A 23,390-nucleotide genomic window follows, 5' to 3' on the forward strand; every position below is an offset into this window, starting at 1 on the left:
GGCTCTGCCTCTTAGGGGCCTATGACCTTAAGCAAAGCCCTGAACCTTCCATGAGTCTCAGTTTCCTTTCGTGTAACATGAGGATAACACACATTGTCCCCCAGGGCTGGTGAGAGCATTAAGTCCAATTCCACATGTAAACCACTAAACCCACTGCCTGGCCTATTTCCAAAACTCAAAGCTTAGTAAATGACAGCATTGTTGCCATTGGAGGCTCCCAGTCGATTTGACACGGCATTATGTGTCTGTAACAGGCAGATCGGCGTCCGCTCCCTTTGAGGAACAACTCCCAGTTTCTTTCTAGATCAGCAGTTCTGACCTGGGCCATCCCAGGACCCTCCCCTCCTGATCCCAAGTTTCCCCCACCAAACTGGCCTAGGTCTCCTTGCTGCCACCACCCGCTTCCAGCACAAGCCTCGTCCTGCTTAAACCTCTGAGAGGATGGCCGCCCGGGGCCCCTTCCACAACCCCCCAGTGGAGTTGGGAAAGTTGAGTGGGAAACAAAGGGGAGGATATAAGATGAGGGAGGGGGAGAATATGAATATTGTGTGAGCTGGGGGGGAGGGAGAGCAGGCCAAGATATCCCCATCTGCCAGCTTCCTGTCTTTGCCTACTGATAAATAGGGGATACTAATGGCCAGATTTTCCATTCCCCTCAGCCCGCACCCACCCGTCACTCAATTAAAAAAAGATAGAGAGAGAGAGGACGGGGGGAGGGGCAGGAGGGCTCTGGTTATAAAGCCTGGGGCCCGGGGGTGAGCACAGTCAGCCTGGCCTGCCCGGTCCCCTTCCGTCATCCCCGGGCAGATTTAGCTGCTGACAGCTGCTTGGGATTCTGCTGCCAGCCCCTGGCCCCAACATCCACCTCTCCTTTCTCAGTGACTCCTGAGCCACAGCCTCTCCATGGCCCAGAAAGAAGAGTCCCCTGAGGCCGCTGCGCCCACCTCCCAGAACGGCGAGGATCTGGAGGACCTGGACGACCCTGAGAAGCTGAAGGAACTGATCGAGCTGCCACCCTTCGAGATCGTCACAGGGTGAGAGCCGGGTGTGGGCCGGGGTCCTCCTGCCTGGAAGAGTGTGCTGGGGTGGGGCGGGCTGGGGAACTAGGAGGGCAGCAGCAGGGGTCACGGTCACAATCCTGCAGCCTCGAGAGTGCACAGGTGTGCAGGGTAGGGGCTGCAGGGGACCCGCAGCCTATCTCTTGGTTTCTCGGGGTGACACCCTGGACCCTCTAATCAAGGGAGGTAGGAGGAGCTCCATGGAGCTCAGAGCCTGAACCACCCCCCCACAGGCCTCCTGGTATTGGGACGTCAGCTGCCTTTCTGAGTAGAAGCTGTTTAGTCCCAGGGAGTTTGCTAAGAAGGTAGGATGACACTGATGCATTTAAATATGGCCCCAGTCAAAGGACCTTCCCCCTCAGCTCTCCTCTCTGCTTCTGCGTGGGCCTCTCCTCTGTCTCTATGTCTCACTCTTTCTTGAGAGCTTCTGTCTGGAGTAGAAGATCCTGAGACAGGGGACACAGATCCCTCCTTTCCCACGGCGGAGTGAGAAGCAATGTTTTTCTTGTTGAATCTTTTCTGCATCTCCACAGGGCCTGTCCACCTCCACCCCCACCCCCAGGGAAACAGAGAAGTTACAGTGCAGGTAACACAGGCCAGGGCCAGGAGCTTCTGGGCAGAGAAGGGGTTCCAACACCCTCAGCCACAGCCCGGAGGAGCCAGGACCCAGAGCGAAGGGTCTAGAGGCTCCAAAGAGGGGGGTACAAACAGGGGCCCTCTGTCTTGTCCAGATTATGTCATCTGTGGGCATGAAGCCAAGTAGCTTTCCTCCTCTTCCCTCTCTGTCCCCTGAGCAGAAGACCCTGCTAAGTTCCTGAGCAAAGAATAAGACGGGGATACGTGGGGCCACATTTCCTTCTGGAGCCCCAAGTTTCTCTTCCTGGGAGTCTCCAGCAATGAGACAGGCAGAGTAGGGGCCACACCAGCAGAAACTTCCAGAAGAATGGAGGCGCGATGTCAAGGGGCAGAAGGAGCCCTGGGTGGCAATTTGGACTGCTGTTCAAGCTTGGCAAGGGGTTTTCCAGTCCCAGCCTGTTTTTTCATTTGTAACATGACGAAGTGACACTAGTTGATTCCTAAGATCCCTTGCAGCTCAGATACTTTAGGATTTCTAAGAGAACCTAAGAGAAAATGCATCCTAGTTCCTGAGGCAAGAGTTCAGGTAAGAGGCCCTGGCCCAAAGAGCTAATGCCACTTTTTTCAAAGGACTGAAGGAGCAGCAGGGCACAGATTAATATAGGCAGAGGGAGAGTGTAGGCCGCCAGGTGAGGAAAGTCCTCGATTCCTTTTCTGACACCTAAGCGTGCTGGTCCAGGCTGCCCTTGGTCACACACACAGGCACGTGCACACACTCCACTCTGTGTCGTGATCTCCCCAGCACAGGGCAGGCCAGGTCCAGAACAGAGTTAGACTGTGGCTGTTGAGTTGAACAGGCCTTGGGGTCTCAGGGTGGTGGGTTTGAAAGGATAAAACCCCTGATGTCACTTAAATTTGTCCAGGGCTTTCTCACTACAGCATACTTTCACACAATGCTAGGAGAGGGAGACACATTATTGCCACACGACAGATGGGGAAGCTAAGTGACTCAATCAAGGAGATTGAGTGACTTGTTCAAGGCCACAGAACCACTAAGTGGCAAGTCTTCTGACTCCAGCCAAGCGTCCTTTCCACTGGTCCCTTATTCACTCTGGGTCCCAGGTTTCCCATGCAGAGCTCCACCCATCTCCATCTATGAGGTAGCGAGGCTCAGAGGCTTCCATTGCCCAAGGCTGAGAAATGAGGCACAGCGCGCAGCTTCCTGGGTGCTCTGAGAGCCGCTCTGGAGGGAGGTGGAGCCCTGAGTGTTTCCCGGCCACAAGTAACAGCTGTGGAGCTCTATCTCCTGGGCCCCTCCGGGTAAACAGACGGCTTAAAATAGCCCAGAGGTGCAGCAGTGTCTGTGCAGGGACAGGATGAGGGAAGAGCTTTCCTCCCCTTCTCTCTACTGATGCCCCGGAGGCAAAGGGGTCAGCTCCTCTCCCAGCTGGACCCTCCCGGGGGATGGGTCTATCCCCACCACTCCTTCAGTTTGGGCCACAAACTACCAGAAGAGCTAGCAGCTTTCCAGGACACAGTGTGAGGCAAGGAGGGAGTCAGGCAATAATAAGGAGAGAGACGCCCTGCTTGTTGTGATTCTGGTTTGAATAGGGCACTCAGGATAGAGAACAGACCTAAGAACGTTAACAAAATAATGCAGTGGAAAGTGCTAGAAAAAGGTCTAAAACTGAGGTGGTGTGCCCAAGTCAGCTCATGCTGGCTGAGTCGATTGTGTGCATCTCTTCCCAGCCCTGCATTCAGCGACTTCATGTTGGTTTCTTGAAATCTCCGTAGTGGGAGTGTTTACAGAAATCAACACAAGTTAGAAACCAGGGCTTTCTTCTTTCAGAAAGCTGGATGTTAAAACCAGCACATCGCTGAAAGAGAGAACCCTCTGAAAACAAGAGGAAGAGTAGAGAAGGTTTGGTAGTGCTTAAGACCAAGCTCTGTGGGGTGAGGTGTGAGGCCGGGAGAAGGCACCATCCATCACTACTAGGTTTAATTTCTTGAGCGTCGACCACTGCCCCAAACCTGAGAGGCTGATCACTCTTTCAGATGAGGAAACCAAGCCTCAGAGGGATGAGTAATTTGCCCAAAGTTAGTGGATGGAGTAGGGCGTGACCCCCAGGACTGTCTGACTCCAAATCACCACACTGTGTCTAAAAAAGCCATAAAGAGGAGTCTTTTTATATTCAACAAATATTTACTGAAGAGGGATAGTTTATTCACTGCCCGTTCTCCCCACTAGTATTTAACCTCCACGAGGACAGGGACTTTGCCTTTTAACTGCTTTATCTCTAGCGCCAAGAACAGTACCAGCTTCTAATAGGTACTCAAGAAATATTTGTTGAAGAACTGAACGAACTGATGAGGGAGCGTGTTGGGCTCTCCACCAGGCCTCGGATGGGGAGTTAAGGGGGGAGGGCCTCTTGAGGAGGGGCGTTCGGGATGTGTGGAGGGCCAGGAGCGCCAGGCTTAAAGGACCTTTGCTGGTCCCTGCTTCCTCTGAACCAGCAGCCACAGGAAAGCTCTGGGCACCAGAATCGTCGTCTCCTCATCCCTCCACCCCCGTGATGAGTGACTGCAGCTCTGCCTGGCAGGACCCCTCAATGAGTGTTTGTCTTTGTCTCTGGTGTGTTGTGTGTGCTTGTGCGTAAAGCTAAACCTGCTATCACGTTATCTCGGTTATCATGGAACAGAGATAAGTGGCACAGGCAGTGATTCTCCTTTCACCCACTTCTTTAGCTCCCAGTAGTTTACTTCAGCCACGTGAAGAACAGAGAAGAGGCAGGGTTCAGGGGAGAAGGGATGGGCAAGGAGTGAGGGACCTTCGACACCACTGTTAATGCCACAACCCCCTCACTCCTTGCCCTGGACCCTGGAGCGTGCTGGGGAGGAGTGCTCCATAAAGAATAGAAAACAGCCACTGACTCTGGCCGCCTGGCCTCCACGGAGCGTTGTTGGAAGGTGTGAAGATGGTGCTTCCCAGGGAGAAGGGGTGGGCTCAGGGCTGGCCGCCAGCAGACTCCCTTCCAGAACTGCAAATCTGGAGCAAGCACTCAGCTCCAGGAAGTCTGGCTGATAGAACTCTCTGCTTATCCACACTCCTCCTTCTGGCTATGCCCACTCCTTAGCATCCACTTTGAAAGTGGTCTGAAAAAGGGAAAAGGAAGCTGAAACGGGCAATTCTGCCTCTTTCAAGCAGGTCATGAAAGGCCTAGAGAAGAAAGCTGGATCAGTCAACACTCAGTTCCCTGTGAGAAGATGTCCCATTCCATGGATTATTTTGGAGCAAATGTTTAATCTTAGATCAGCTTCTACTGTCCTCCAGTTGGCTTCCTTTCACTGTATAGACGTATGCTTAGGAAATGCAAATGTTTCTTAATGTGAACAGGAGAAAAATACATATATGATCACATTTACTCACCTCCCTTCTCCCTCCATCAAGCAGACCATCCTCTCAACTTTTAGATTTAGGATTCTTGGTTTCCTGCCAAGGGAATTGCGATGCCCAGCAGCCTGGTTCTAAGCAGATGAAGTGTGAATGACCTTGTTTGCAAAAAGTACAGGAATTGGTGCTTAAAGAGGTGCTGTCTAAGGCTAGGGGGAGGGAGTAGGAATAATGCTGTTGGTTTCTGTGCCTGTAGAAGTGACTGAGTCCAGGTGAAGAAATCTACCATTGGTATCTCTCTCCTGATCACCACTGCAACACACACACACACACACACACATTCCACTTTAGCAGTAAAATATCTGCTGGAGTTGAGAGTAAAGGGCTACAATATAAGTAAATATGTTACTCAGGTATATCATGCTACTAGAAAAAAAAAAAAGATGATGTGATTATCCAGGATATTAATGTCACTATTTCCTTCCTTCCACTAGTGGTCATAACAGTGTTGACTGACTTTGTGATTCTGTAATATCACCAGAGATGGCCATGTTGTCTAGCTCCCTGGAGAAATTTCAGACTTCTACCACCTCTGTTCTCCTGGTTTCCCCCCAGGGCATGACTGTTTCAGCCTGTGGGAGTCCCAGAGAACCTCAATCAACCTTTACGCTCCTTCTAGAAAACCAAGAAGCCCATTGAGAAGCCAAGTAAGCTCAGTCTCTGAGCAAGCCCAAACGGAAGACTGGGAGCCTAGACCTTCCGTGACTTCCCTTTGCCCCTTGAAAGCACTTCCCTTTCCGAGGCACGTAGTCCAGAGGCCCTGCCAAGGGATGGAGCAGACCTTGGGGCTGCTGGCTGGAGGGGTTGGAAACTGATATTTATAGGGAGGTCAACTTTCTTTCTCTCCCTTGGGTTTCAGGTTTCTCTGGGTCCTCTCCTCTTGCCTAGGAAAGAGGAGGAGGGAAAAACATCAGAGCTTAAGAGGGGCTGAGAGAAGCAGCCGTCTCAGACCATCCAGCCAACTTGTGATTGCATGCTGGGCCAAATTCATACTCTTGGCTGGGCGGTACTTGGCAAGGTTGAAGCAATACTTTTGGAGGTTCCAGAAGGAAATCTGAGGGACCACATGGGCAGCTCTGGCTGAAGCCCCCAAGCCAACCAAGTAGCCATGAATACTTCCAAGGGTTCCACCTGAGAATCTATCATACAGGTAGCTCTGGATTGGACTTGGGGAGGGGGATGGTCTGGCCAAAGGTCTTAAAGAGCAAAATAGGGTTTGGGCAAGAAGGGTAAGCTCTGTGCTTCTCAGGAGGCAAAAGCCACTTCAGGAGGTGAAGGTGCATTTAGCAACTGGGCAGAGTTCAGGAGTGGTCTGGTGGGGTGAGTTTTACTGGGCAGAGCTCACTATACGTGAATTCCCGGCAGGAGTGAAAGAGGAGAAGGGAGTCATCAGGCCATCCATTCTCCCAGAATGTTAAGTAAATAATAAACACATCCAACCAGGGACAGAGGGACTTAGAGAGCTAAATATAGTACCCAAAGGAATCCCAGGGCTGGGTCCTCAAACACATCCGTCTCCACAGTGGAAACTGAACTTGACAGCAAGGAGCATGGAAAGTTGGGTGGAAAAAACGTGGTGCTGGAGCGAGCAGAGCACTGCAGGGAGACAGCTCAAGTTTCCTCGACTCTCTGGCACCTGCTGCTTAGCCCTAAGGAGCCCAGGCCCTGGGACACCAGGGATTCCCCTGCAGCCCAGGGAGTTGGGTGACCTCTCTGGGGAGAGGGGAGGGGTGTAGAGAAGCGACAGCAGAGTTAATGGTTGCCATAGGGCATCTTCTGGGGCAGCCACGGAGATTACATTTTTAAAAAGAAAACATTCAGCCTCTGCAGCTGGTACTCAGCCCCTCCTCTCCTTCTGACATAGTCAATCTCTCCTGTGACAGCCTCCTCATTCTTCTTGGCCTTCAAACCTTCACATATCTTCCCTATTTTAGAAAAACACACACGTCCACATAAAGATAAAAACAACCTTCAACTGTGATGCCCTCCCTAGCACCTCTTCTTTTTTCTCTTCTTCTTATTACTACCAAGCTTTCCCAAAACCTGGCCTTTTTCTGCTGCTTTCGTTTCTTAATTATCCACCTCCCCTTTGAAGCCACTGGGCATATTCATCACCAAGTCTGGTGTCCTCAGACACCAAGGGGGCTTTCTAAATTTTAGGCTTTTCCCCAGCTTCACTCTATCTGCTTAAGCCACTGTTCCGGGCACATCATTTTATTGTGCCTTTCTTTACTTAAGAACATGTAACAATTCTCTCTTACCTCCTGAATCAAGGAGAACCTTTATCATACGTCCTCCACTCTACCTGACTACTAGAAGTCTCAGCTATCTTATCGACATCTTCTCTGTCTAGCTACAATCTAGCTGCTAGATTACAAGCATCTGGAGGGCAAAGGCCAAGTCTTTTACAATTTTGAAATGACTCAATACTATATACAAGCTAAATCATATCAAGATGCCCTTAGACAGTCTGACCTCAAAGATAAAGTTTCTTGGATAGTGATGTAACAACCCTTCTTTCAACTTGAGGGAAAAGACAGACCTGAGAAAAAGTCACCAGGAGAGCATGGGACTGCAAGTTGTAGACCATTCCATACCTAAGATGCAATGTACATGAGTGACAAGGAGGAAAAATGAAAGCATCAAATGTTTTGCAAAATCTTGGTCTTGCTGTCATGAGAAATTTTACAAGCTTGCTACTTGGTAAAATTACTATTTGCACAGTGCTTTTCAAACCTGGCCACATATTAGAATCATCTGGAGAGCTTTTGAAAAAAATGCTGATGCCTGCCCCCACCCCACATGTTCTGATTTAATTGGTTTGGTGTTGGGTGCAGGCATTGACGTGTGTGGAGTCTCTAGGTGTTTCTAACGTATAGCCGGGTTAAAGATTGACTGATTTAGAAATGTAGGAGTGTGTTGTGTGCTGGGAGTGATGGTGGAGTGTTTGGAGACCCTTCCCAATGGGGTGACCAGAATACACACCTCACTCGAAATTCTCTCCTTTCCTCCAGATAAACCCTTCTGGATTCTTTCATGACTTTTTGTCACTGGTGTTAGCGTAGGCAAGGCCCATTTTAATAGTAAGCATGAATATAGGTCTGAGGTACTGATCTTGGAGAGCTACCTCCTCCAGGCTGGTCGTAGAAACAAGAACTCATCATTCTCCCTTCTTCCCTGTCCCTTTGTCTCCTTGACCCACAGGGAGCGGCTCCCTGTCAACTTCTTCAAGTTTCAGTTCCGGAATGTGGAGTACAGTTCTGGGAGGAACAAGACCTTCCTCTGCTACGTGGTTGAGGCGCAGAGCAAGGGAGGCCAAGTGCAGGCGTCCCGGGGCTACCTAGAGGACGAGCACGCCGCTGCCCACGCGGAGGAAGCCTTCTTCAACACCATCATGCCGGCCTTTGACCCGGCCCTGCGGTACAACGTCACCTGGTACGTGTCCTCCAGCCCTTGCGCGGCCTGCGCTGACCGCATTATCAAAACCCTCAGCAAGACCAAGAATCTGCGCCTGCTCATTCTGGTGGGGCGACTCTTCATGTGGGAGGAGCCCGAGATCCAGGCGGCTCTGAAGAAGCTGAAGGAGGCCGGCTGCAGACTGCGCATCATGAAGCCCCAGGACTTCGAGTACGTCTGGCAGAATTTTGTGGAGCAAGAAGAGGGCGAATCCAAGACCTTTGAGCCCTGGGAGGACATTCAGGAGAACTTCCTGTACTACGAGGAGAAGCTGGCGGACATCCTCAAATAGGCGACCGGGCTCAGCCTCACGTGAGTCATGCATGGCACCATCGCTCCACTAACTGTCGGCTTGGGTGGAAGGCTTGAGGTCAGGTGGAACGAGCAGTATGTTTGATTTTCCTCTGGAAGGATTTCATTTCTCTGCTTTGGGTTCATTGTAAAAACATTTCAGTAGATCCCGTCTCCTCTTCTCTTTCCTTTAAATCGTTCTCCCTAAATCCTTTTCCCTCCTACCCTTTTATGTCAAACTAACTTTCCCCATGACTTGGAATGCTCAAGGATGACAGATATCTGAAAGCTCTGATGACACAGTGACTGTCCATAGGAGGATTTAGATGGTGCAAGGACCTGTTCCCGAACAACCTCAGAGAAGATAGTTCAATCCCCCGGGCATGCCCCCATGTACATGCGTCTGGACTTTCTAAGCCCTGGACACCTCCTAGATGCCCTGCTCCCACCATTTGTAATCTTATCATTCCATTTTTCTCAAAAGCAGATTTTTCATTTCTTCAGGAGCACTTTTTTTCATTTTTGGTACTCTGGAAATTCCCAAAATAGATTTGTATTCAACATTTTTTTTGGCGAGAGCAGCTTTCATCTTTTCAAACAAGTGGTTCCACTTTGAGGGAGATCAATAATTGCTGTGTGAATGTGCAATGCAAGAACATTTTTCTTATGTTGAGAAGACCTCAGCAGAACTCACAGAAGGCTGAATGTGGGAATGGGGATAATACAGCAACAAGTTCTTCTATGCAGGAATGTTTAAAGGGTTAAAACAATGTTTATACATTAGGTGGCAGCTAAGAAGTAGCCACCTACAGATATCAGGAGGTGATCGGAGAACAGGAAGTAAAGATTAGCTATTTAAGCAAATAATTAGGACACAATTAAGGCCAATTTGGCCTCTTGCTGAGGGTAAATTAGACTCTTACAGAAACAGACCAATTACCCTCAGGAAAGAGGGTAAAGGATCCTTCACCATCCTTTTTTGAATTTGGTCTGATCTAGTTTGCTCCCACAGAAATGCTATGACAAAGTCCCTTTACAAGGGCTCAGTTACTGATCAAAATCCTCCAGCAACAGAGAGAGGGTCTCCATCACCCTCTTATCCAGCTCTAATTCTGGAACAACTCACATATTAATAAAACACGAATGCAGCCAGCTTCCATGAAGATATTCCATTGATTTTTGGTGCCTCTTACTCTTAATACTCAAGAGAAGATGTCACTTCATAGACACGTTTCGGAAACATCGATGTTCCAGATCTTGACGGTGGCAGGCGTTTGCTATTGGGCATGCACACAGGGGGCCTGATGATTCTTAAGCTGAGCATTCGCCAATCTGCGAACTCACAATTTTCAGCCATTCCTTACAAAGAGTAGGACCCACTGACTGAATTCAGTGAGACAATGGTTGGTACTCCCTTCACATAAAAGAAGACACCACTCTGCGTGGTGGTGAGTAGTAATAAAAACAGATTTCTAAGGGTGACCTCTGGAAATACAGAATTAACTTTTAAATTCTTTGACGATTTTGTCAATGTAGGTACTATCACTGTAATTATAAACTCTACATAGACTCTATAGGATGATGACTGCTAGCTTAATTTTAACTCCAGTACGCTTTCTTCTTAAACATATTTCACAGTCGGGGGCCACTTCTTCTAGCTGCCTAACTAGCAAGTCCTCAGGGATCTGTGTGTTGTTTATTTCTCATTAAGTCAAATAACTAGGTAGCTGAATTTGCTATAAAAATCAAGCATTTCAAGAGGGATTAAAAAGAGCTTTTAATTTTGGCTAATTGAGGGCTGTATCTTATACTAATCTAAACAGAAGTAAAAGATAAATCTGTGAGGGGAAAAATCCATTTCTAAGTCAAATTATTTTAAAATAAAATCTTATTGGACATGTGCCACATTATAAGCCTCCTTCCATTAGTGTACATAATTGTATTATCTGGACACATGAACATGCGTCCATGTACTGAGTTGCTCATGCTCCTGAAGGGAAAGGTCAAAATGTACCAAGTTAAAAAAAAAAATGTTGGCATGAAGTAGAGTTATAATCTAAAAGCCAAAAAGAACAATTCTTCTTAATTAAAATACTCCCAAGAGATGGGCATTGGTTAAAGAAAACTTGCCTCACATTTCTTCTTCCATCTTTTAAAAATGACAGAACAGGATTTAACCATCCCAACTGTTCTCTTAACTCAAGAGAACAGTTAAAGCAGATCTCTTCTGGGGCTTTCTGTGTGAACCACACCAAAAAATGAAACAAATCCAATTCTGGGTAAACTAGAAAGCACAGGAGACTACAGAGGAGAAATTCAGGGACTTGTTGAGCAAGGCACACAGAAACCCTAGCTCAAAAAGAAAACTCGTCATTGTTTGGGGCCAGTGGGGCTCTCGGTAACATGCTTTCTGTTCTCTCACTAAGGTCTGCCTGCTGCCACCAAGAGACAGCAGTGACATGTATGGCCATCCGGGACATGTCTGACTTCCTAACACCACTTGGAGCTGGACAACATTTGACACCAACCAATCCTACTGCGCAAGGCCTCCGAGGACTCAAAATACACTCCTCATATACACTCCTCATGCTGTAAATCACTTAAGCCATGCCTCTCTCTCTCTCTAAGGCTGCTCTCGGGAAAGAGGAAAGTGAGCTGCAAGAGGAGAAATGGCGACCATATATGGGCACTGGGCATCGTGGGGCTGAAGGTCCCAATTCTGCCCCAAATGGGCTGCTTAAGGTAAAGAGCCTCAGACTGAAGGTCTGCCAAATCTTTGAAAAATGTCCAAAAACACATTTTATGTTAAGTTGGTTTTGTTTTTTTTTAAGAAAGAAAAACAGCAACATTAATAAAAGAAGTGGTGTGGTTTTTGTGTGACCAGGTCTTTTGAGGAACTTGCACATTTACAAGTTATTATGGACAGTGAGCAAATCCCAGGAATAGGGATGTCCCAGGCTATAAACCACGCCATGACTTTGTATGGTGAGGCTTAACCCAGGACTTCTCTAGGCGACACAGGATGCCAGCTCTCCCATGCAGACTTCCCACCCTGGTTTTGACCTTCGTAAAATATTTTCTTCTGACATTACTTTTGAATTCCTTTTCCCTTCTCTGAAAACAAGAACTGTGACTGAGGGTGAAACAAAAGGCATGGGAAATCTGCTTATCGATGTCCTAATTGCCTATTAATAGGCAATTAGCTTCTTTTTTTACTGAGGAAGATTTACCCTGAGCTAACATCTATTGCCAATCCTCCTCTTTTTTTGCTGAGGAAGATTAGCTCCGAGCTAACATCTGTGCCAATCTTCCTCCATTTTTTTGTATGTGTGATGCCTCCACAGTGTGGCTGGTGAGTGGAGTAGGTCTACGCCCGGGATCCAAACCCACAAACCCAGGCTGCTGAAGCACAGCACAGGGAACTTTAACCACTCGGCCACCGGGCCCAGCCCACAATTAGCTTCTAGATTAGAGAGGAGACAGTGGGAAGCAGGATTGCAACGTTCAGATACACAGAATGTAAGAGTAGTCAGTACGTGCTACTCAGTGATGGCAGGATGACATCAAAAGCCCCATTTCTTAAAAGGTCTGTTGGAGTCTTATATAGAGGCAAAACTTCACATGTGAATTTCTGGGGTGTTTGCCAAATGCTAACCAGGTTTCCAGGAATAATGTGTTCATTCTGATTATCAGGCAATGCCTCCTTTCCCCAGGCTTTAAGTGTGATAAGTCATCGGAATTTGACCCCAAGACTATCTGCAAATGACAAACCACTTTATCACATCCCTGCCCAGTCCCAGAGTTCCACTTACAGCCAGTCCTCCAGGAGACGGGGTTTTGTTAAAGGAATCATCAAGGCTCATATTCTATGAAAAAAAATTAACCCTTAACCCGTTTAATGTAGAAGCTTAGAAAACCAGTGTTTTGAGCCAAGTGTTAAGATTTATTTGCATACTTAAGCAAAATACTTGAATTCTAAGTTTCCTTATCACCCCACTCTTATTTTCAGTTTTACACAGACTTTCTCTCCTTTTCTTCCTTTCAACTTTACTGTATGGGTGGGGACAGAAGCAAAGCTCCAGGAAAAGCCTTAGCCTAAAAGCTTGACAAAGAACTTGCCCCTACACTGCCCCTTCTCCAGCAACATGGAGAATTTCTGTGCCACGGATACACAAAAGTGCAATAATTTTGGAAACTTCTGCCTCATATCAGGCTGAAATGTGATAAGAACCCAAGTCTAAAGTACAAAGATTCTATTTAACAAGTGTTTTCCTGGTGTTTCAACAAGCCCCTTCTAAAATACAGTTCTTTTATACGTGGGAAAGCAGCAAGTCCTGTGACAGACCTAGATTCACTCTAGGGAGAAAATCAATAGTAGGTCTGGCTGTTTTAACTCAACACCACAGTAAGGGGAAAAAAAACTCCACTAGCTTTCCCAATGCCTCTTACACTGAACCACTGGCTAAATCCAGGACCCTTATGCTCCCACCATGAAAACATGAGTGGACAAAGTGCTGCTCAGAGCTTAGGAGGAAAAGGAGACTAATATTTACCATTCTTGATCCCAGCTGGCTGCACATCAGAATCTTCTGGAGTGTAAAAACACAAAGAAACCTGGCCATCGCCCAGCTCCTTCTACTACCAGATTAGATTTTTTTTGGAGGAAGTACGCTTTCTTTTTCTATGATTCATATGGATTTTATTGTGAACCACTGATTTATTGAGTCATTACTCTGCACTAAGCACTTTGCCAGGCATTGCACATATTACACACTATTGAATTTGTTTCATGATTGAATTCAGACAGACTCAGTCACAGAAACTATGTGGTAGACAGAAGGGAGGAAGAGTTCACCATGAGATTATAAAAACCTGCCTTTCCAGTATATTAACCCACAGCTCTTATCCATTCTTATTATTTCTCACCTAGCTGTTCTTTCCACTGGACCCTCTGTCTAACTCTTACAAATTAAGTGACAGGTAAATCCTTCCATCACCCAAGTCCAGAACAACACAACACAGACACGTGCACAAAACCTCATTGGGCCCCAAGAAAAAGATATTTATTTTTCCATTTTTGTCACCACAAATTCCTTGTTAACAACGTAAAACTCGTTTTTGTAATTTAAACAAAACCCATAATGCTCTCCTGGGATGAATTTGATGACATACGACATTACCAAATGCACAAATGACAAACAATGCAAAATTAACTGAACTATTCATCCTTCCTGAAATTTCTCTTAAACACCAGAGGAGTAGAATCAATGCTGCCACCTAGTGGCAAGCCAAACAAATCAGGTAGCATTCTGAAGCAAAACGGGAGTCAGGCCCAACAGCATGTTTCCCTGCCTATTATCAGGCCATCCACTCCTCACCTTCCTGCAGAAAAAAAAAAATCAGAGCAACATTTCCCAACCGATCCCTCCTTCAGAGTCCCAGAACCATGGGAATACAGCAACCCGAGTCTGGCCTGTGACACAGACTACTTCACACAAAACTTTCCTCTGACCATGCTAAGGTCAGTTTGCCCAGTCCTAGCAGGGATGACACAGGAGAACGTGGACACATCCAAAATGCTCCTCTGTTCAGAGTGTGTACACGTTAATTCTGATGTCTGTTGCCTCAAACACCTCCTCAATCATCGCGGATACATTTTCCCATTGCAAACGATCAAGACCACACCCAATCCTGAAAAAGACAAAACATCTCCATTGGTTGTGATGAAGGCATCTAGGAAATCGCTCCTTCCCTCTTCTTCATAGCATAAACACCAACTATCTGGCCTCACACCCACAGGCAGCCACGGTGGGAGTCTGGAAGTAAATTCCTGTTGTGTCACCCAAGGCTGTTCCTAGACAGCTCTATCATCCTATAGCTATCACTTCTCTTTTGCCTAATAAGGTACCACTTTCCAATTATTTCAGCTACATTTAAAAACGTATACCTGCCGTGACATGAGACTCACTATCCCTCTATATCTACTGATGAATACTAGCTGTGGGTGGATGGGAAAAGGTTGGTGTTTTTAAAATACACTTACGATAACGGAATGTTAAGGAAGATACAAGAGAGAAGAGGGATAAAGGACAGGAGCTCTGCAAAAAGAAGTCAAGATGGAACGCCGAGAAACGCCACGCTGATTCCAATTTGGGTCTTTGCAACATCCTGGTGAGAAGCTGCAATCAGCCCACAAAACTCTACTACCTGGCACCTTGTTTTTATTGACCCTCAACATCCCTAGAGAAAAAAGAAAGGCTCAAAATTGCTAATTTCATACAATGTGATAATTAGGTCCCCCAGAAAATTGTTATTAAAAAAGAAAAGTTTTTGATACATAAGCCATGAATATATTAAAGACCAGTGTACGATGAGGGAGCCTGTAGCCACACTCATAAGTAACTTGGGGCTCAGAATAAACTGGCATGCATGGTCAGCACTGACTCAAAACTAGAGAGGAGAAGCAGTGACTGCAAGCCTGTTTCCTGGAAAGGAAGCAAAGGGGATACTGAACCCCCAACGTCATTCCCTTAAGTTCCCAACAGCTAGGGTCTTAGATGTTACATCAAGGACATATCCTCGGGCTACAACCCACACTGACCACAGACAAGTATGCAATTTAAAGTACAGTGATAATTCGCAACTTTCTTCACAAAGGACTAACAGGTTTGGGACCCTGAAGTGGCCCAGCGGGAAATCACAATTTCTCGGTCTTGGCTCTTTAGCTTCTACTGCCTTAGGAAGAGAGGCTACGCTTCAGACAGAGGATGCCCTGGATTCAACCAACATGACTGAACGATGGTTCCTCCCTACTAAGCAGGCTGAGGCAGGCGTGTGTTTTCATCACCCTGATTCATTCAACCCAGGCTAAGAAATGGGTGTGCCTTGGCCCAAGGCCTGACAACTGGTTCATTGGTGATTTTTAAAAGTTTTGAAATCTGCCCACCTTTAAGTCTATATTCCCGGTTAAGCTTTTACGTCATTTGTCTTTGTGTAAGACAGTAAACCCCACCAATCAATTAAGTCTTCACTTAGGGCAGTGGATTTCCTTGCCTGGGCATGGAGAGGTCAGTGACTCCATTCTTCAGACAATGGGACTTCATAGCCTCTAAACTCTTCTGTAAGTTTTCATAAGTTGGTTTGTGCGAAGCCCTTTTCTTTGTAATCTGAGTACAAAGAACAAATTCAAACTTCCATTAGTCCAAAATGATAGCCCAAGAGAAGCCATCACACTCTCCCAACATCCTGACAATTACGTATATTTTTACAGAATAGTCTAGAGCAAGGATGACAAATGTCACACTGTCCCTTCCAGTTATCGGAGGCCCTCAGGAAAATCGACTACATAGGGCCTGAGAAAACCAGACACTGCCACGTAATACTCTTATCCTTCTCCCAAGAAGCCCAGGAGATTAGCAGGCTGTGCCTATCATCTATGGTTTTTAAGCAAGGTGGGTGAAAGTCTTTGTGCCACTTCCAAGAGATAAGCTGCATATCTGTAAGAACCCATACAACCTGAAAATTTCCTGTTAAGTCTATTTATTTAGAAACTGTGCTTGCTTGCTTTTTGTTTCTCTAGAAAAGAACAGAGAAACTGGTAGCATTCCAAACAAGAAGTCACGTTGGTCTTAAGGACAGCATTCAAAGGGGCTAGAACATGTCCCCACTCAGCATGCTGTCCAAATTAGGCTTATAGTGAACTGGCCGTAAGCCACCCAGCACCAACACCAAGAAGCTACACTCTTTCTGGGGCTGAAGACCATTTGGACGGTGGGAAAATCCCACTGAGGCAGCGGGCAGGAAAGGAGCTAAGGATTACCCGGCACTGCATTTGATGGGGAAGAATGAGGGAAGAACCCCTCTGGACAAGCTGTCTCTTGAGACACTATTATTTCTCTCTTGCCACGATTAGGAAGGAATTCAAGTACGGAAAGCATCCCTAATTTCTGCACGTCTTAGAACACAGGCCTTCGGTGGGCATCACAGTACTCTTTCCCATGGAGCTGGGATGCAGCCTCGTGCTCCTTTCTAACCCAGAGCTCCAAACAGCCACCACCAGTGGATGGAGATCAGAAGCGTTTTGACATCCTTGGTTGACTAGAATGGAACAGCACGATCAACACAACTGCAGTGCGGCCCATCTGTTCACCAATCCTTAGAACGTACTGAGAATTGGCCCCGTCTTACCAAGTAATATATATATCGCCCATCTCTCTTCAGAACAGCCACTTCTCCAGATTTCTTTTCTAAGAAAAACAGTTATTTAATAGTAGAAAGAAAAAAGAAAACCAAAACACTGGTCTCCATTCTTAGATTTTAAAAAAATCTTTACTGTCTCCTGAGAACACTTCACCCCAGCAACCTTCCTAAATACTGTATTCCTGAACTACCAGCTTTCTTAAGCACGTTTTCCTCATACCCCGTCTTTTGTCCTGCCTTTATTTTCAAATACATCTTTATTTGTTCACTAAAAAAACTAACGTCTATTGCCTTGAAATGTTTTAGAATGTACAGCATTTTTTACTTGCCAAAGGTGTGTTCATTTGAAAATGATCTTTTTGGAACATAGATGTATAAAAAAGTTCCCAATTAAAGAGTTTTCAATCAAGAGAAGGTGTCATGTCTACAAATAACTACAATAGAAAGCAGCAAGAAATTGCTTTTTTAAAGGCTGGGCTCAGAATCACCGGTGGAGACTGACTCAGTAAGCCTGGACTGTGTTCTGAGCAACTGTTTCAGAAGCTCCACGTGCGATGTGAATAGCATCTCTGGTTTCAAACTATCAGTAGAAAAGTGATGGGACGAGCCTGTAGAGAAGAGAAGGTTTCCAAACTCCTCTTTGAAGAACAAGTACAACGCAGATAAAGAGAGAGTCTTGAATGCTAAGCTAACACCTGTGGACTTTGCTAAGCGCTTCAGGTTTCAGAGAAGTGGAGTAATATTATCAGGACAGTTTTATGACAGAGGTGGAAGAGATTAAGAACTTTTACAAGAATTCAGATTTGGTGTGTTAAGGACCCAAACTAGAGACCATCTTTGTAGAGGAAACAGTCTGTAGAGTTAAAAGTCCTAAGTGGTCAGGAACCCCTTCTTTGCACGTATATTGTCTTATTTAATAATTAAAGTACAACAGGAGACCAAGAGATGCTCTAGCCAGGGCGCAGGAGTTAAGCTGTTTCCACAACTCACGTTGACTTATGAGCTCCTGCACTCCTCCAAATTTCTTCTTGAAGAGGACAGCGATCCCAGCGCCCATTCGACAATCCTCACTGATACAGTGGGCTAAAGAGTCTGTTTTGGGGCATGCAAAAAGGTCTCCTTTCACGTAAGTGATCTAAAACGTGCAAAAGGGAACAAAACGTTTTATTAGATACAGAAAAATACTAAGCTGTTTCTTTCACTTTGCTTTACTGTGTCCCCCACCACTACCCCGCCTCTGCCCCTCCTTAAGATTTAAAGCCAAATCCTCGGAATTTACTTTAAGGAGTTAACTACCACGAATTAAAGCATGTGTAAAAGGAAAGAGATGGACGGTCTCTGCCTAGGATTGTATTAGCCTTTCCGAAGTAAATCAGCTAGAGAGAGGGGGGAAAAAAGGCAATTCAATTACTGGTTTAATTAAAAAGTGTTTATGCTTTTGACCTCAATTATTCTGAATTTCAGTTCACCAATAAGTTAACAGTCGTTACGCACTCTGCTTCCTTCAGGATCTTCATTAGGGCTGCCGGCCATGATACGGAGTCGCTATTTCCAGATCGTAAGGGTATCTTCAGCTACGAGAAGGGAAAAGGAAGTAAAGATGCTCAGGCAGCCTATATATACTCTATTCAGATTGCCCTGACCACACACATTCATCATTTTCCCAACGTTCATCGCTGAAGGCGAGTTCGTTCGGCCTCTAGGAAGGCAACACTCTCCGGGGCAAGTAAGAGGGAGGAAGCCCGGCTCGGCTCTCGCGCTCTCCGGGGCGGCCCGCGGCACCGGCGCGGGGCCGGACGGTCCAGGGACACGCCTCCTTCCTCGTCTCTCCCGCCCGAGCCAGGCGGATTTAGGGCGATCGCCTATTCCCTGCACCCCGCCAAAGTATTTCCCCAGGGGGTCTGGCCTAGAAGCAAAAAAGAAGAACTTGGCCACAGTCCCCTTAAGTCACCACGAGGGATGCACGGGCCAGGGGGACCGTCCAGCCCAGCGAGCCGCAGGCAGGGGACCGGGAGGGCTCGCCCCCTCCTTCCTGTGGGGGGAGCCTAGGCAGCCTCCCATTCTCCGTCTCCTACCCCAGGGCGGGTCAACGAGGGCGTGGAGCCTGTCCTGGAGTCCCGTGGAAGGGAGCGGGAGGCTCGCCCAAAGCCCCAACGTCCCGCGGTTACCCTTCACCTGGAAAGGAGTCGGCCGTTGGGAGTCCCGCCCCGCGGGGAAGGGCTCCGGATCCGTCCCTGGTAGGTGGGGAGCGGCGGACGAGCCCAGACACGGAACCAATCCCGCCACAGCCTTTAATTGCACGCGCCTAAGATGGCCGCCCACCACCCGGGAGCGGGGCGGAAACGAGCCCCTCTAGCTAGCTAGCCGAACCCGCACTCTTTGGTGGTGGCCGCCGAACTTCCGGCGGTAAATACCGCGGAGTCTCCCGCCGCAGCCCGGACATGCGTAACGACATAGCTGACCGCGAGGCGGGCAGAACGGCGCTTGCGCGTTAGCCCCAGGGGTGTGTCTCCAGCGGCCGCATAGAAGGGGGTGGGCAGTTGGCAAAGGAGGTAGTTAGCGCCTGCGTAGTACTATGTTCAGGGCGGTGTTTGAGTTGAAGGGTCTGGCGCTTCTAGAAGGCGCCTGCGTATTCCTTTGGCCTGAGGTGGTGTCAAATCAGAGAAATGGGCGTGGCCTCAGGGGACGCCTGCGCAGTGCTCCTCCTGCTGGGTGTGGGGCGAGCCCCGAGTTGGGGCGAGGGGGCGTGGTCTCAGAGGCGCCTGCGCGGAGGCGGTTGGAGGGAGGCCCGATTCCCCTTTGTTCGGGTTCGCCATTTTGCGAGGCAGCGGCAGTGGCGGCGGCAGCGGCGGCTGGAGCCTCTGATTGGGTTTCGGGGTCCGGTACTGGAGCCAATCAGCGCGGGCAGCGAACCGGGGGAGCGAGGCACGGTGAGTGTAAGGAGCCAATATCCAGCGGCCCAGAGCCGGCCCCAGCGCCCCGATTGGCGGGTCTTGCTGACCACTCAGGAGAGGCCCAGGCGCCCGTCGAGCCCGGGGAGTCGAGCTGAGCCTCGCCGAGCGGGGCGGCCGGTGGCCCCGGCCCGGAGGCTGCGAGCGGCCCGGGGCACTCCCGGCCGAGGCCTGCAGGGGGCCGCCCCGTGCGGGGATGGTGCCCTCGAGGGCAGGCATCTCGGGGTCCAGACTCCTGCGGGGTGCCTGTGCCAGTTGGGGCAGCGTCCTCGTCCGCCCGACCCTTAGGCCCCGGGTCTCAGGCCCCAGGCTCGGGGTGGCGGGCTTGCTTGCCGGGAACGCCCCTGCGCTCCGGTAACACACGTGCCCGGGGCCTCAGCCGTTTCCTCCCGGTCTCCGGCCTCACACTTAGGCTCGCCCCTGCACCTTCCCCGCTCGGGCCCTCGGGCCGGGAAGTCTCCCCCGCGGGGCCCGCGCCCCCAGCCCTCCGTGAGCGACGGGTGGGTCCGTCTGCAGCCCGCCGGGGTCGGGCGGGAGGCCTGGGAGGATGCGCGCCGCGGCTGCAGGGCCCCAGGTGCGGCGGGCGAGGGGGGCCCCGGGCGCTCCGCCGGCCCCCGGGCGGGGGAGGGAGCCGTTCGTGCGCCCACTCCCCTGCCCCGCCGCCCCTCCTCCCGCGCTCTCGGCCTGGGTCCCTGGCCCCGCGCCGTTACCACCCCCTTTTGGCTCGTCATTTCCTCTCCTCCCCGCCCCGCTCCCGGGCCAGCACCGCACACCTCCGTCCTGGAGTCCAACCCAGCGCTCTCCCTCTTTTGCCTGGGCTGTACGGCCCGGCCATTCGGTGCCTGGAACCTCGTCCTCGAAGACTGTTAGCCCTGCGCATTCCTTTTCCCGAAGGCTGCACAAGTTGCTTTTCATCTTAGTCTCATCTGCTGCTCGTCTTGTGAACCTTCCCGTTCTTGGGAATGTACTGTTCTTTCACCTCTCTGTCTCTTTGCACGTGTCAGGCTTGCCTCGTTAGCTCAGTCCGCAGCCATCTCTTGGTTAATTTCTTTCGAATGTACTTTCTAATCCCACGTTAACGTTTTCTCGGCAGATGTTTATAGGAACTTAGTGTTGTGGGGTATTCATTAGGGTGGAAGGAAATCTCCATTGACACCCACGTCTCCAGCGGTTAGTATGGAGCAGGCACAGATCTGCGTCCAGGGGAGGAAGTAGGTAGAGGTAGGTAAGAACCTTCCCAGCCTGGTGGAGATTGACAGGCGAACGACTGATTAATTCCTGACTGCTAGCGCAGTAACGGCCAAGTCCACTCCTGTGAAGGACTGATGTGTGCGCTACCAACAGCCTCCGGCGAAGGCTCAACATCACCACACTTTTGTTTGGCCTTGAATCTTGATGGGATTTTTGTACAGGACAGAATGGAAAAGCATTGCTGACAGAGAAAAGAGCGTATATGGAGAGGCACCAAGTCGTGCTGTGCCTTTAAGAGGGAAAATAGGATAGGGCAGTGGGCCATAGTGGTGAGAGTTTAGGCTGCAAAGCCGAGTTGGTAAAAGCATTTGTATATCTTGATAAGGAATTTCTCAGAACCACTTATTTTTGTGGAGATTCAGAAGAAATCTAGAGGTTTCTTTCAGAGATTGGAAAAATGAGTTTCTGACTTGTGGGGTCTGCCCCATAACAGTGGCTGACTTCTTTTGGGGAAGAAAGGAAGATTTTTCCCCCAGGACTTTATAAGTTTTGACTCAAGTGAAGCACCTAGTGCAGTTGCTGGCTTCGGTATATGGTGCCCGTTTTTCTAATCACATTTACTAAGCTCCTGCAACTGGTAGGTTTCAGAAAACTAGTTCAGTGCTTTCTACTCCTAAAATTTTGGAGACAGTTTTTGTTTTCGCTTTTAATGATTTAAAATTCATTTCATTCTTACATTATCCACATTAAAGACAGAACAGCATGTCTTAGATATTTTTTAGAACACCTAGATTTGTCTATGGAATGCATGTTTTAACCTTGGTATTTAAAAACGGGTATGTCTGGTCACTTAAACCGCCAAACACTGTTGCTAGACTTCTTTCTAAAGGGTTATTGGAGTCTGGTCACTTTTTTGCTAAACACCTAGAGCCTCGATCTGTCTGCAGAAGAACTTCTTTGCCTGGAGTTTTGAGAGACAGTAGTCTAGCGTCTGGTTTTCTCTTGACATGGGGCCTTTTAGTCTGCTGTTCCTATGCCGAAATTTTTCTATCCTTGTTGTTATGCACTCTCTTCATTTGGAGTACTCGACCCCCTCCCACTTCATCGCACAGACGGTATAAACCATTCTCATGCTTAAGACTAGGTCACATGCCACGTTTTCCTAAAGCCTTCCTTGATTTTTCTGTCCCCAGCTGGAAGAAATCTCTGTCCTCACAAAGGCATCTCTGTTCTCCAAACTCTCATATTCCCTTTCTCTCTTAGAGTTCTAGTACATTTTTACTCCTTTACTAAACTTAAAGACTCTTTGAAGTCAGAATCTTTTTTTTTATTTCTAAAACCTCCAGGAAAGTGTCTGGCACGTCGTTAGTGGAGAGAGGGAGCAAGTTAGGAACTCCAATCCAGAAACGTCTCAGACAGTAGGGAAACCGGACATACTCTGTGCTCTAGTCTTTTATCAAACACAGATCAGGACCCATTTGCTGAGTTGTGAAATCCGTTTAGTGGGCCAATGCTGGTAATTTTTTGTAATGGAATAGAAAATATCAGAGTGCATGTTACAGAAAGATAAGTATTTGTGAAGCTTTTGTTTCAGTTACTTTTATATTATGTGTGTAGTGATTTGTGACACGAAATGTGTTTCTTAAATGTGAATCATGGTCAATAAAGTTTGAAAGCTACTGTTCTAGTCTTTACCTGGTAGTGTTACCGAGCAGTGGGATCGCTCTGCTCACCGCGATCTGAGCCAATCAGTCGCAAGTTAGGGATCAAGAAAGGAAGTTTTAATTCGATTAGCTGCTATAATCGGGAATATGGCAGACTGATGTCTCAAAAACAACCGTCTTCAAAAATTACAGAATCTTGAGGCAGGTAGATAGGGAAAATGGGCAGGAAGCAGGGGGTTTCCTTCAGGCATGATGGACTCCAGGGTCTTTGATTGTTCCGTTCTTCTGTCAGCTGGGACGGATGCCTTGTAGGTGTGTTTCCCACCTGTGCTCATCCTGTTCCTGGAGAGAAACTCATAGAACAAAGTTTTAATTTATCAAGCTATCGGGGAGTACATATGTAAGCAGAGGCCATAAGTCTGGAGAAGATGTGAATTTTTTAGAGTAGTGCAGAGCAGCGAGTAGTCACATGGAGGAGGGGCTGGGGCCATTTAGAGTAACAAGATGGCCCCACTTGCTCAGTTAGAGTAGTGATTGTCAAATCCAGTAATTT

The 23,390-nt window shown here is 48.2% G+C and overlaps 3 protein-coding genes across 35 annotated transcripts in view; 2 read left to right on the forward strand and 1 right to left on the reverse strand.

Moving 5' to 3' along the window:
• The first annotated feature begins 223 nt into the window (after window positions 1–223).
• APOBEC2 (apolipoprotein B mRNA editing enzyme catalytic subunit 2) lies at window positions 224–11,712 on the forward strand. Its single transcript, XM_070584576.1, has 3 exons — window positions 224–1,034; window positions 8,290–8,853; window positions 11,259–11,712. The coding sequence occupies exons 1-2, from the start codon at window positions 904–906 to the stop codon at window positions 8,831–8,833; spliced, it is 675 nt and encodes a 224-aa protein (XP_070440677.1). The 5' UTR covers window positions 224–903; the 3' UTR covers window positions 8,834–8,853; window positions 11,259–11,712.
• Window positions 11,713–13,873: 2,161 nt separating this feature from the next.
• OARD1 (O-acyl-ADP-ribose deacylase 1) lies at window positions 13,874–21,437 on the reverse strand. Of its 3 annotated transcripts, none has more exons than XM_070584579.1 (6): window positions 20,756–21,437; window positions 18,526–18,605; window positions 18,022–18,166; window positions 17,020–17,078; window positions 15,886–15,998; window positions 13,874–14,523 (listed from the first exon to the last, which is right to left on the reverse strand). In XM_070584579.1, the coding sequence occupies exons 2-6, from the start codon at window positions 18,562–18,564 to the stop codon at window positions 14,421–14,423; spliced, it is 459 nt and encodes a 152-aa protein (XP_070440680.1). In that variant the 5' UTR covers window positions 18,565–18,605; window positions 20,756–21,437; the 3' UTR covers window positions 13,874–14,420. The 3 variants fall into 3 exon arrangements, with proteins under 3 accessions (XP_070440680.1, XP_008525313.1, XP_008525314.1); XM_008527091.2 differs by lacking the exon at window positions 20,756–21,437 and adding an exon at window positions 19,207–19,510; XM_008527092.2 differs by lacking the exon at window positions 20,756–21,437 and adding an exon at window positions 19,107–19,347.
• The window catches only part of NFYA (nuclear transcription factor Y subunit alpha), a 33,812-nt gene continuing 30,231 nt past the window's right edge, over window positions 19,810–23,390 (forward strand). For 7 of the 31 annotated variants that reach the window (XM_008527085.2, XM_070584562.1, XM_070584557.1 and 4 more), the window contains exon 1: window positions 19,833–19,961. The gene's annotated coding sequence lies outside the window, so the exon portion shown is untranslated. Of the gene's footprint in view, window positions 19,962–20,029; window positions 20,483–23,390 lie in introns of those variants that run through there. The other 24 variants (XM_008527084.2, XM_070584564.1, XM_070584555.1 and 21 more) reach the window with 13 other exon arrangements.

The sequence above is a fragment of the Equus przewalskii genome, chromosome 19, assembly GCF_037783145.1.
Source record: "Equus przewalskii isolate Varuska chromosome 19, EquPr2, whole genome shotgun sequence".
NCBI classification, from domain to species: domain Eukaryota; kingdom Metazoa; phylum Chordata; class Mammalia; order Perissodactyla; family Equidae; genus Equus; species Equus przewalskii.

Excerpts from the sequence above, each read along its gene's own strand:
- APOBEC2 (XM_070584576.1), top strand. The coding sequence starts at position 904 with ATGGCCCAGAAAGAAGAGTCCCCTGAGGCCGCTGCGCCCACCTCCCAG. Across the intron at positions 1,035-8,289 it reads CCCTTCGAGATCGTCACAGG|GGAGCGGCTCCCTGTCAACT; the intron begins GTGAGAGCCGGG and ends CTTGACCCACAG.
- OARD1 (XM_070584579.1), bottom strand. The coding sequence starts at position 18,564 with ATGGCCGGCAGCCCTAATGAAGATCCTGAAGGAAGCAGA. Across the intron at positions 17,079-18,021 it reads GCAGGAGCTCATAAGTCAAC|AAAAGAAATCTGGAGAAGTG; the intron begins GTGAGTTGTGGA and ends TGTTTTTCTTAG. Across the intron at positions 15,999-17,019 it reads GGCGATATATATATTACTTG|ATTACAAAGAAAAGGGCTTC; the intron begins GTAAGACGGGGC and ends CTTTGTACTCAG.